The sequence below is a fragment of the Vulpes lagopus genome, chromosome 1, assembly GCF_018345385.1.
Source record: "Vulpes lagopus strain Blue_001 chromosome 1, ASM1834538v1, whole genome shotgun sequence".
In the NCBI taxonomy this organism is placed as follows: Eukaryota; Metazoa; Chordata; class Mammalia; order Carnivora; family Canidae; genus Vulpes; species Vulpes lagopus.
This window is the reverse complement of record NC_054824.1, coordinates 55,423,066-55,435,398: the sequence shown is the minus strand read 5'-3', so window position 1 is coordinate 55,435,398 and position 12,333 is coordinate 55,423,066. Positions and strand designations below refer to the sequence as shown.

The window sequence follows — 12,333 nt, the reverse complement described above, 5'->3', positions numbered from 1 at the left end:
GTCTCTTCGAATGTGGGCTAAGTGACATACACCAGCCAAGTACTGATTAGGCCTGAAAGGCAAAAGTTGCTTTCTCACTTTCTTCTTTCTCTCTGATAGTGTCTATACTTCAGGTTAGCTTTTCCTTACTGTGAAGTGTGAAGACACCCCCCCCCCCCAACAAACACACTCTGGGGGAGTAAAATGGGAATAGAGCCAAAGGGGAGGAAGGAGAACTCATTAAGACTGTACTTCCACTCTATTTGAGTATTATTGGTTATTGGATAAGAGTTCTACCAGGTTCTTTGGGGGAGAGGTGAGTACCCCAATAGTCTGTACTCCAAATCAATACCCCAATAGTCTGATGTATGTATATTTTAATTTATAAAATTAAATGTATATAGATTTTAATTTATAAAGGTAAATGCCTCCCATTTTTGACTCCTATCTAGTACATGAAAACATAAAAATCACTCATTTTTTGTACCAAAGCTATTGACTTCAATTCATCATAAAAATATTTTGGGTATTCTGAAAAAATGTAGTATTTGTGTCATTGAGGCTATTTAGAGGTACATATCATTGGGTGACCAAAAATATTAAGGACTTATTCTTTACACCATTGAGTGTTTTGTTTTTATTTTGTGATTGGTGAAGTTCTTGTCTTTAATAAGTAGTGAGGGGCAGGCTTCATATATTGATTCCATGGCTTACAGTTCCTCACACTTCTCTTCTTGCTATTCACACTTTCATTTTATATTTAATTTTGATGTGATAAATTTTTGTTATAGTCACAAATCAGATAGTACAATTGAGATATTTATGGAATACTTGCTTTTCTGGGTGAAAAACAAAACAAAACAAAAAACCCACAACAGTATTTTTCCCATTTAGTCATGAGGAATGCACGGTACATTATAAAGAAGTTATTCCTGTTCTACATTCTCAGCTTTTTGAATCATCCAGAGGAGCTATAATGAAATTGGCATGAGCCCAAGAAGCCAAACTGGTTAGGTTAACTTTCATGTTCTTCTACTTCCCAGTTATCTGACATTGGCCAATTACTTTCCCTCCCTGTGTTTTGGCTCTTTTCTCTGCAATGGGAAATTAAGAATAGTACTTGCTCAACATGGCCTATGGTGAGACCGAGGTGAATAATGGGCCAAGTGTCCTCACAACAGTGTCTGTAACAAAATGAGTTCTACAGGGATAGCTCTTATCCTTTTCTGGAAAGTAGTTTTGAAACATACAATCCTCACATACTCTTATAATCAAAATAGGCAGGACGCCAGCTGCAGCAGCCAAATACAAGAAGTATTTCATTGTCACCCCTGAAAAGAAAACATAAATTTAGATTATTGTCAACTTCTGGGATTGTGTTTTATAATAAGCCTTTTTTCCAAACCACTTGTGTGGTGTATTTGCATTTCCTGCAAAAAGAAATCTTCAGGATCAAGACAAAATTGAATATGTTAGTCAGTGGAAGCAAAAGAGGAAGACAGAACTGTGGTGGGAAGGATAGATTTCATGTCTTAATGCCCAGAACCTTTGAATATGTTGCATTATAGGACAAAGAGAATTAAGGTAGCAGATGGAATTCAAATTGCTAATCAGCTGACTTTAAAGTAGGGAGGTTGGGGTGCCAGGGGGGCTCAGTTGGTTAAGTGTCTGACTATTGATTTCAGTTCAGGTCATGATCTCAGGGTCCTGAGATAGAACCCTACTTTGGGTTCCATGGTCAGTGGGAAGTTTGCTTAAGATTCTCTCTCTCCCTCTCCCAACTTGTTTGCATGACTGCATACATACATGTTCTCTTTCTCTCTCTAAAATAAATAAATATTTAAAAACAAATAAAGTAGAGAGATTATCTTGGAATATCCATGTGAGCTTATAGGGTACTTAAATTTAGAAGAGGGAATTAATGTCAGTGATGAATCCTGAGAAAGACTGGACCCATCATTGCTGCCTTTGAAGACAGAAGAAGGGAACATGAGTCAAAGAATGTGAGCAATCTCTGGAAGTAGAAAAAGGCAAGGAAATGAATTCTTCTCTGGTGCTTCCTTGTTGAATCTTGATTTTAGCCTACCTGGTGAGACCCATTTGGACTTTTGACCTCCAGAACTCTAAGATAATAAATTTGTGTTGTTTTAAGACACTACGTTTATAGTAATTTGTTACAGTCACAATATGAAACTAATATAAAAACAGAACAAGATTATATTTGAGTTCTCTATTGCCTATAGAGAAGAGATGTGATCATAGTCTTAGTAACTTATATACATGACTTAGAGATATTCTGTATATATGATCACTCTGCTAAGCATGGTTGTCATCGTGAGACAGGAAAATTAGAGCTAATATACCCTCTCCTTTATTTCTGTTTGATAAGGTTTCTGTCTATAGGTTATTAAATTTACTTAGTATAGGTTATTAAATTTGGTTAGCACCTTCTTTTAGCAATCTGCCAAGCTTATTCTGAATTCATCCTGCTGAGTGGAAAGCATTAAAAGCCAATAGTTTAGTTCATATTTTAGGGAAAAACTAAAAAACAAAACAAAACAAAACAAAAAAAACAGATGGAATGACTTGTGCAGAATAATACACATGATGTGATTTGCTGTTGTCCTCAAGCTTCTCCTGCCCACTGCCAAAGAGGGGGATTCTATAAATCAATTCTTTCAGGAAACATGAACATGCAAACAGTCTCTTCTTTATCACTCTTTTTTTTCAACTCTTTCTTTCCCTTCTTCACTTTCTCCTTCTAAAATGTCATATACCCTCAAAACCTTTAGATTCATAGTAATATAGCAACATAAATCATGAAATATGAATTCCATTCTTTTACTTAATCCTCAAAACATCCAGTAAAACAGACATTTTTCCCTCTGAATTAACTGAAAGAAAATTTAAAAGGAGCTTCTGCAATATAGATTGATATATATTTCACGTACACATTAATATTTATACCCCACCCACACTTAAGTGTTATTATTCAAATTGATCCCCATGATGAAGCTGTCTATAACTTCTGTTGTGTTTTCTGAGGGGAAATATGAGGTGATGGTGTGTATATTCTCATTGTCTTAATAGTTATAATTTTTTCTTGAGTATACACTAACATGTACCTTAATTATACCTCAAAAAAGCTGTTATAAAAGGTTTAGGTTCAAGAACTAAAAAAAAGTTACTTGTTTCACACCAATCGAACAATTGGCATTAACAATTTTAGATTTTATCTTTCAAGTATTTTTTTTCCTTATGTACAAATTTAGTACTTAGATTTACACATAGAAAATAATTTATATAAAATATTGTATCCTATTTTTCCCAGAATTTCAATTATTATACTGTACTTCATTGTTATTATACCTTATGCATATTTTAAAACAAATATCAAGCCATTTTTAGGATTTTTTTTTAAGAATAATCACAGGATTTGCACTCCAAATTTGAAATCAACTGAAATTTTTAGAGTTTTTTTAAGGATGACATAAATCTAATTTTATTTCTAAGTGTACCTGATACATAATAGTGTTTAATAGATATTTAATAAATTAGTTTTGCACAGTTGAAATAACTGGCTAATTCAGACACACACACACACACACAATCTAATAATTCACTATAGTGCAATATAATAAAACTTATACTGGTCCTGGAGCTAAAATACTACAGTTTTATCCTAGGATCTCCTATTATTTATGATGCTGGCAAATAACACAAATTCTCTGAAAATCAATTTCCTTTTGCTTAGAATGAAATCTAATATGCTGGAAATACAGATGGCATATCAGGACTGTATAAAACAATCAGCTCTTTAGAGTTTAATTTTTTTTTTCATAATGCTGCAATCTGCTTAATGGGCTTCATAATCCAAGTTTAAAAGTATATCATATTTTATAAGCGGATTCTAATTAATTATGATAGGTCTTTGAAAACATACAGTACTGCCCACGTTATTGTAAATATATAATTACACCCAAGATATTTTATATACAAATGTATTATCTTTCTTTTGTGATAAACAAATTAAAAAATCATTATTTAATGGTATAAGATGCATAAGGAATTTGATACAATCCTGTGTAGGGATGATTTAATGCCAGGATCTGTATCCTAAGCAAGAATTGAAAGCAATCACAAGATAACTATCAGGACTCTTGAGAATAATTATAGGAAAATTAGTGTCGATGGAAATTAGTTACCTTAGCATTTTTAGCTCCTCCAAGGAACTCTGACTTTTTATTTCAGTAGCATATAATTTATTAATTACTAGCTATAGTTTCCTTGGTGGCTGTGTAAAACATCCTTCATTTTCTTATTGATATATAATTGACATGCAATATTATATCAGTTTCAGGTATACAACATAGTGATTTGACATCTGTATACAGTATAAAATGATGATGATACTGTATACAGTATAAAATGTATACATCTGTATACAGTATAAAAAGATGACTTTTTGTCACTACAAAAATTCATCTTACAAAGTTAACACAATGTTAACTATATTCCCTATGCTTTACTCCCTAAGACTTGTTCATTTCACAACTAGAAATTTGTACTTCTGAATCTCCTTCACCCATTTCACCATCCCCACTCACCCCTCACGACCTCCCCTTTGGCCACTATCAATCTGTTTTCTATATCTACAACTCTAGGTTTTGTTTGTTTGTTTTGGTTTTTAGATTTTGTGTAAAAGTGAAATCATGAAGTATTTGTCCTTCTTCATCTGACTGATTTCGCTTAGCAGAGGTAAGGGCAAACAAAAGCAAACTCAAAATTCAGGGGACTAAGCCAGAGGGTAAGTGCTAAAACAGAACCCTCAGGTCTTTGAGTCCAAGTTTTGGCTTGAGGTTTATGAATAGGTAAAATGTGCACACTCAACCAAAAACTCCTCAGAGAACAGAGGCTACAAGGAAAGGAGGAGGATACCTTTGTTTAAGAGTCAGACATACACTTGGAGCAACTGAATCAAAACATGAAGGTAAAGGTTTACATTTGGGCATCAGTAGTATGTGAAGCATTTTTGGATGAGGATTGAATGCAGGTAACTATGAAGGTAACTCTGTTGGCCAAGAATTATTATGAAGTACAGATTTGGGGTCTGTAGAGACAGAATTTGAGGGTCAAGCTGAAGGGATGTCAAACCACAGGCAACAGGCAGAGATTTTGGCAAACAGGGAATCCTGCAGAAGTAATCTTGTACAAAGGTGTAGACAGAGAGGTTAGAATTGGAGAGCATGTCTCAGAGGTAAAGTAGAGGTTGTAGGGGTGGGAAAAGTAAGTGCATCCAGAGTGAGAGGTTTTGGGGATCAAGACTGAGGCATATTCACTAGAGTATTATAACAGGATTGGTCCTATGGCCTGGACCAGGGCTATACCTCCAGAACGGTCTGAATGATTGTCCATTGCTTGAAGGACTGCAAACCTAGGAACCAAGCGGGTAATTTTAACCAAGGAATTTTAGATGCATAGACTCAGGGAAGGGCAGTTTTTCTGAACAGAAGTATTACGGGAACAGCAGATATATCACCTCCCTGACTTCAGTATCAGTACCTACTTAACACAATCATTTCACATGCAGTAGGCAATGTTAAGCCAAAACTCTTAAAATATTTTCAGATAATAATACCAGAAACTAGATACACTGATCATTTAAATTTGTTTTCCTTATATTTCTGTTTTCTGATTGTATTTCTTCTTAATATATAACTAGAACGTGGATATTTGCAAATTTTTAGAGGAAAGATCAAGAATGAAGGAAAGACTGAGGAGAATGGATTATGGCCTTCTAACATGCCCTTGGGAATGCCTTCTCACATATTACTTTTAGATCATGACCTTCCCAGAAAGCATTTACATGAAGTCCCTTCATTGTCAGAACCAAAGAAGTCATATGAATAAACTATAAGGAATACAACATCAATATTTTTTTATCCTCTTTGCTTCTGTGAATTTGTCAATTTAAAAAAAATTAATAAGGTAAAAATTTCATTTAGTAAAGTACCTAAATTTTAAGTGTACAAATTGACAAATTTGTGAATATGTATATACCTGTGCAACCACAATCAAAGCAACTAGGAGGATCCTTCATTCCCCTTTTTACTCAGTTAAGTTCCAAGAGTAAAAATCATTCTGGTTCCGTAACTGTGGGTTAATTTTATCAATTTGAAATTTCATGTAGGTCGAATATATATATTTTTGGTGTTTAACCCCTTCTCCTTAATATTATACCTGGGAGATTCACTCATGTTGCATGCAATGTTTATTTTTGTTAATAGTTGTGCAGTATCCTACTGTGTGTAGACAATGCAATTTATTTACCCATTCTATTGTTAATGGAAGGTTCATTCATTTTCAGTTTAGATCTATTATGAATAAAACTTACATAAACATTTTGCCGATTTTGGTGCATATTACTATTCACTTTTTTTGGGGGGGGATATATACCCAAGAGTGAAATTACTGGGTTAAATGATATACATGAGTTTTCCTTTAGTAGGTATTATTAAATACTTTTCCAAAGGAATTCTAGAAATTTATACTTTTATCAACTTTACATCCTCACCCATACTTGGTATTCTCAGCTTTTTTTTTTAATTTATCCCTTATGTTTTTGTAATAGTATTTCATCGTAGTTTTTAATTTATATTTGTCTAATTACTAATGATATTGAATGCATCTTTATATGTTTATTAGCCACTTTGATATAAATTTTTATATATTATCTTTTGTGAAGTCTCTGTCAAATCCGTTGCCTGTTATTATAATTAGATTGTCTTTTTTACTGATTTGTAGGGATTCTACATATGTTTTTGATATGAAGTATTTGTCAAATGTATGTGTTGCAAATATCTTGTTAGTGTGTGGCTTATTTTTTGAACTCTTAATTGTATCTTTTGTTAAACAAAAGATATTAATTTAAGTATGTCTGGTTTGTCTTTCTTTTTTTATGGTTAATGTGTGTGTGTGTGTGTGTGTGTGTGCATGTGTGTGTGTGCACATATGGGAGAAAGAGAGAGAGTAAGAGAGATCCTATTTAAGAAATTTCCATCATCCCAAAGTCATGAGTCATGAAACTATTTTCTTCTAGAAACGTGATTCAACACTGATGAAAATGTTGGAGACTTCTACTGTAAGATATCAAGATTTACTATAATACTGTAGTAATTAAGACCAAGTACTAGAGGCACAAGTATGGACATGGACCAAGGTAATACAATGGAATACATAAACAGATTCATTTATACACTTACCTGATTTATGACAACTCATGAAATACCTGGTGGCTCCCCAAGGTAAAATTTGAAAACAGCCTACCTTTAGAAGAGAGACAGAGGGTCATTGCTTGTTTGAGTTTGACTGGCGGGTTATTTTGGCAGCAGTGTCATTTAGTTTCTGAAATAGAAGAGACCTACCTTGATACATTAGGATCTGTGTAACTACATGGTAATTGGCCCTACATGAAAAAGAGTCTTTCTTCAATCTACTACAAGAAATTTATGGGAATAATCTGAATTACTAATATTACCTTACCTTTGTATGTATGTGTAAGTTTATTAATCCTTTACTAAAAGCATGGAAATAACAAGCATTTACTTTTAGATTTAATGGATTGTGTTAAAATAAGACCATGTATGCTCTCTTATTTTACATTGTGACAAGGTGATTACATACTCATTTGTCATTAACCTCACTTTTCAAATAAGTAAACTGACACTTAAAGACAGTATACAACTTACCAAGTTCATACAGTGTGTAAAATTCAGTGTCCTGAATGAGAACCAGATATTTGGCTATATGGTGTGCTCTTGCTTTTAAACAATACCCTGCAGGAAAGATTTGCTCTATGAGGAAGTCAGTGCAAAGAAAATGCTTATAAGAGATCCGGGAATTTACAGCAGAAAAAGAACATGAGTGCATAGTAATGAGAACAAATCTAAAGACTGTGAAGATTGCAAGTCATGATTGTGTATGCATTTCAAGTTTAGGATCTAGAGACCACATCATCAATGGACCTCACCAGTCTTAAACTTCCACATGTTGAACAAGTTGCAAAGATTAACTGCATGATTCAGTGGAGCCGCAATCAGATAACCAGAACACTGAAAGGGAAAGTTGCCCCGTGGCCCAGATAAGAGAAACGATTTATCAGCTTTATTACATGCACATGTAATCATTCAATAAATATTTATTGAGGTATTACTAGGAACTGTGCCTTCTTGTAGACATTAGAGACACATTGAACAATCAAATTTAAACTGCACAATCCTATGAAGTTTGCACTCCAGTCCCTGCATACTGTACCGTCAGTGTGTTTATGGCAAATGTATTATGAATGCCAGGCACTTTGAGGTTCTAGAAATGAAAAGATAATCTATTTTCCTCAGGAACTTCTTGTTCAATAGGAAAACTGCCTGTAATATGGGAGCATTGTATCAGAAATTTGTCCAGAAGTTATGTGGAAACAACTAACTGAAAAATCTGGATATACTAAATCATATTATACTACATACTAAATAGTAAAATATGAAATACTCCAGATGTTATTTGAGCAAGATGACAATAAATAAATAGGACCTTAACAGCAAAGAAGAATGGCACAAACAGAAATCAGCTATGATAGTAGAAAAGCCACTCTAAAATTAAATATTATCAGGTGATTTTGATTTATTATTCTAAAAACTTGGGAAACGTCTGTATTTATGAGTGCGTGGCCATTTTATGTTGAAGTCTCTATCTACATGACTAACCAGCATCTTTTTCTTTTTCTCTCTTTTTCCCCATTGCAGATTTTTTCTTTGTTCTCTGGAAGAAAGAAGACATTGTTATTTAATAATAAAGTTTTCCTTGGATCCTTCCTGAGAAAGGTCAGTTGAATATCTACAGGGAACAAAATAAGGTAAAAACTGTATAATCATATGCTATTTTGTATTATGTGTTGAGGTGGAAAATATGAAATAAAAAATAACAGAAGTTGGAGGCTCTGGAGACAGAATTTTCTGGTCTCATCAAAGAGTTCATAATGAGTACCTGGAAAATGGTCTATGGGAAAGGGGATTAAATATCACTCAAAACTTGCTCACTGTTTCATAGGAATATTTCTGTTGCTGTTGGTGAGAGATTTAACATTTTGCAGACAGAAAACTTCACATGACTTCTGAAGTAAAGCTCACAAATGTCTGAGCAACTTTTTTTTCCTCCCACATCTTAAAAAGAAAAATTGAAAAGGATTCTGTTGCTTCATCAAACCAGGATGATTTATGTATTGGAAATGTATAATTTGTCATTGACTTCTTGCTGTGCTGTTGTTTATAAAGAAGACTGTTGATTCAATAGCAAGTGTTTATGGAAACTTAATTGCTTTGGTTTTATCTGCTGGTCCTGTCAATTCCTGGCATTGCTCTACCCAACACAATGCTGCCCATATTTATATCACTGATGTCTTCATATAGAGTTGCTAACCAGCTTCAAATATGGTTTTAAAGGAATTTGGGAAGTGTTGGAAAGCAAAGAATAACTTGATTTGCATGTGAGCCCCAAGCATGGATGCCAGTTGGCTGCTTCTGTTCACATCTCTCCTATTTTCATACATTGTTCTTTTTCTGTTTAAGCTTCTTAGCATAGTAAGAAATGATCTGCGATGACTTTTTTTTTCTAAAACAAAAAATCAAGACACATTGGTCTAACATATGATATAACAACATGATGGAATATTTTTAATTGGAACTATCCCAGAAAACTCTCAAGAGATAGATGAAGACTAATGTGTTTGTAAGCACATGATGTTTGTGAAAATATATGCATTTAAGAAAAACTTTAAAAAATCAATTATTTACTTAGAAAACATAAAACAGATAACCACAGAGAAGGAAGAAACCAAGATCTATGTGTTAAACATGATTTGAAAATGATGCCTGTACAAGAACAGTTACATATATTATGGCTATAACACCCTAAGGGCAAGAGTCTACCTGGTAATATCTCCTGTGTGGGATTTATGCTGTTATGCACGTGCACGCGCGCGCGCACACACACACACACATTTCCAATTCAGAGGTTTCACTCTCATTTTCCAATGGCCCCAGATTTCCTCTCTTTTCTCTTCTACCGTGGCTGAAATCTTATGAGGCTAATTTCCTTTTTCACATCACTCAGGAAAATTGTACTTATGCTTCAAAGTCTTTTCTGTTGCAAGGCCTCAACAACTCTAGACTTACCTGGAATCTTGGGCCCAACCACTTGAAATTCTCTAGACTCTGAAATCCAAATATGTGTCATACAGAATAAACTCAAGTTAATTTTTTGAATTTTATTCTAAGCAACCTCTTGGATGTCACAGCCTTTGAACTTTCCCCTTCTTCTTGTCCAATAATTTTAGCTTCTTAGGGGTGGAAAACTTTTCCCTTCTTCCCCTGTTTCTTTGGTTAGTCTAATAACTAAGTTGACATAAGACAGATTAACAGGAGAAAAACAAATTTCTGTGTACTGAGTCCCATAAAAATATGAGCCTCATAGGCAATTGAGGTTTTAGATGCCATCTGGAGCTAATGGCAAGGAGGTAGGTGTCTGGGGCTTCAAAGGGGAAGAAAAGTCATGGAAACATCACAAAAGCAATATTTGGTAAACAGATGTTTGCCCTGCCCATGCAAATAAGTCTTTCTGATATAAAAAGTTATCTATGGTAATAGCTGTTTTCCTGCTAGAGGTCCCCTATCTAAATTCCTTTAGGCAGTTAAGAGACGCAAAATGTTTTCCTGAGTCTGCTGGGTCTTAATTGCCTTCAGCTCAAAACCACATGACAAAACACATTTTGGAGTCATATATTCGGCCTCCCTCAATTCAGTAATCTGGAATGAAAGTTTGCATACACTCTTCTATTCAGCTTCATTTTAGTTCTTTACCCTTATAATAAATTATCCCAGGGGATCCCTGGGTGGCAGAGCGGTTTAGCGCCTGTCTTTGGCCCGGGCGCGATCCTGGAGACCTGGGATCGAATCCCACATCGGGCTCCCAGTGCATGGAGCCTGCTTCTCCCTCTGCCTGTGTCTCTGCCTCTCTCTCTCTCTCTCTCTCTCTCTCTCTGTGACTATCATAAATAAATAAAAAATAAATAAAATAAATAAATAAAATAAATTATCTCAAAGGTAAGTGGCTTAAAACAATAAATATGACCCCTCACAGTTTTGGGGGATCTGAAATTTGAGAACATATTCACTGAACAGTTTTAGTTTGGGGTGTCCCATTGATTATAGTCAGATGCAATTATCTACAGGTTGTAGGCATTTATCTCTCTGGTGGCTTCCCTGCTTCCAAGTTGACTCATTCATATGACTTTCAGGTTGCTTCTGATTGTTGGTGGGAACCTTTGGTAGTTCTGTGGATTGGCGAAAGTCCTTACAGGGGCAGCCCGGTGGCTCAACCAACGGTTTAGCACCGCCTTCAGCCCAGGGCCTGATCCTAAAGACCAGGGATGGAGTCCCACGTCGGGCTCCCTGCAGGGAGCCTGCTTCTCCCTCTGCCTCTGTCTCTGCCTCTCTCTGTGTGTGTCTCTCACGAATAAAAAAAAATAAAAATAAAAATAAAAAAAAGAAAAAGAAAAAGAAAAAGAAAAAGAAAAAGAAAGCCCTTACAGCTTCAGGGGGAAGCTGCAATAATTTGTATGATGGGCTTGGAAGTCACACACTAGTACTGGGTGGCTCATACACATCGTGGGTGCCTCAGCAGTTTGGCACCTGCCTTTGGCCCAGGGCGTGATCCTGGAGTCCGGGGATCAAGTCCTACACCCAGCTCCTTGCATGGAGCCTGCTTCTCCCTCTGCGTGTATCTCTCTGTATCTCTGTATCTCTCATGAATAAATAAATAAAATCTTAAAAAAAAATACTCAAACTGTGACCTTTAAAAAGTTGTTCTCTCAAACAGTTGGGTCTTTGCTAACAAGAATCATGTCTTAGTTTCCTTCCTAAAAAAAAAAAAAAAAGTATGGCATTCTATTGGTCTCAGAGACTAGCCCTGATTCAGTCAAGATCACACAAAGATGTAGGTAACAGGATTGCTGGAGCCATTTTGGAAGTAACTGCAGCAAACCCCTAATTCCATGCTCTTTCTACTTCTATATCCAGTTTTTCTGTCTCCAACTTAAAGGTTTGTAATTTCTCTCCAGTTTTCAGATAGACATCAGTAGGAAGTTAGAGGTATAAAAGTCTGTGTCTTCTTTCTCAGAAGTTAAGTCCTTAACATTATGCCTTTAACTTAAATGTCAGAGGAAGGACAGATAGATGAAATGTACCCATAACCCACTGAAAAACTTCCTAAGCAATGCAAAGTGCCAAAATTGTATAGCTCTCT

General features: G+C 35.1%; 1 protein-coding gene across 1 annotated transcript in view; it reads right to left on the bottom strand.

Annotated features, from left to right (window-relative positions):
- CRISP1 (cysteine rich secretory protein 1) overlaps positions 1–6,381 on the bottom strand; it is a 30,794-nt gene extending 24,413 nt beyond the window's left edge. Inside the window, exons 1-3 of the mRNA XM_041747859.1 lie at positions 6,374–6,381; positions 5,367–5,413; positions 1,243–1,310 (exon numbers count right to left, since the gene is read on the bottom strand). Coding sequence (XP_041603793.1) covers positions 1,243–1,310; positions 5,367–5,413; positions 6,374–6,381 — 123 coding nt within the window. The remainder of the gene's footprint in view (positions 1–1,242; positions 1,311–5,366; positions 5,414–6,373) is intronic.
- Positions 6,382–12,333: the final 5,952 nt, after the last annotated feature.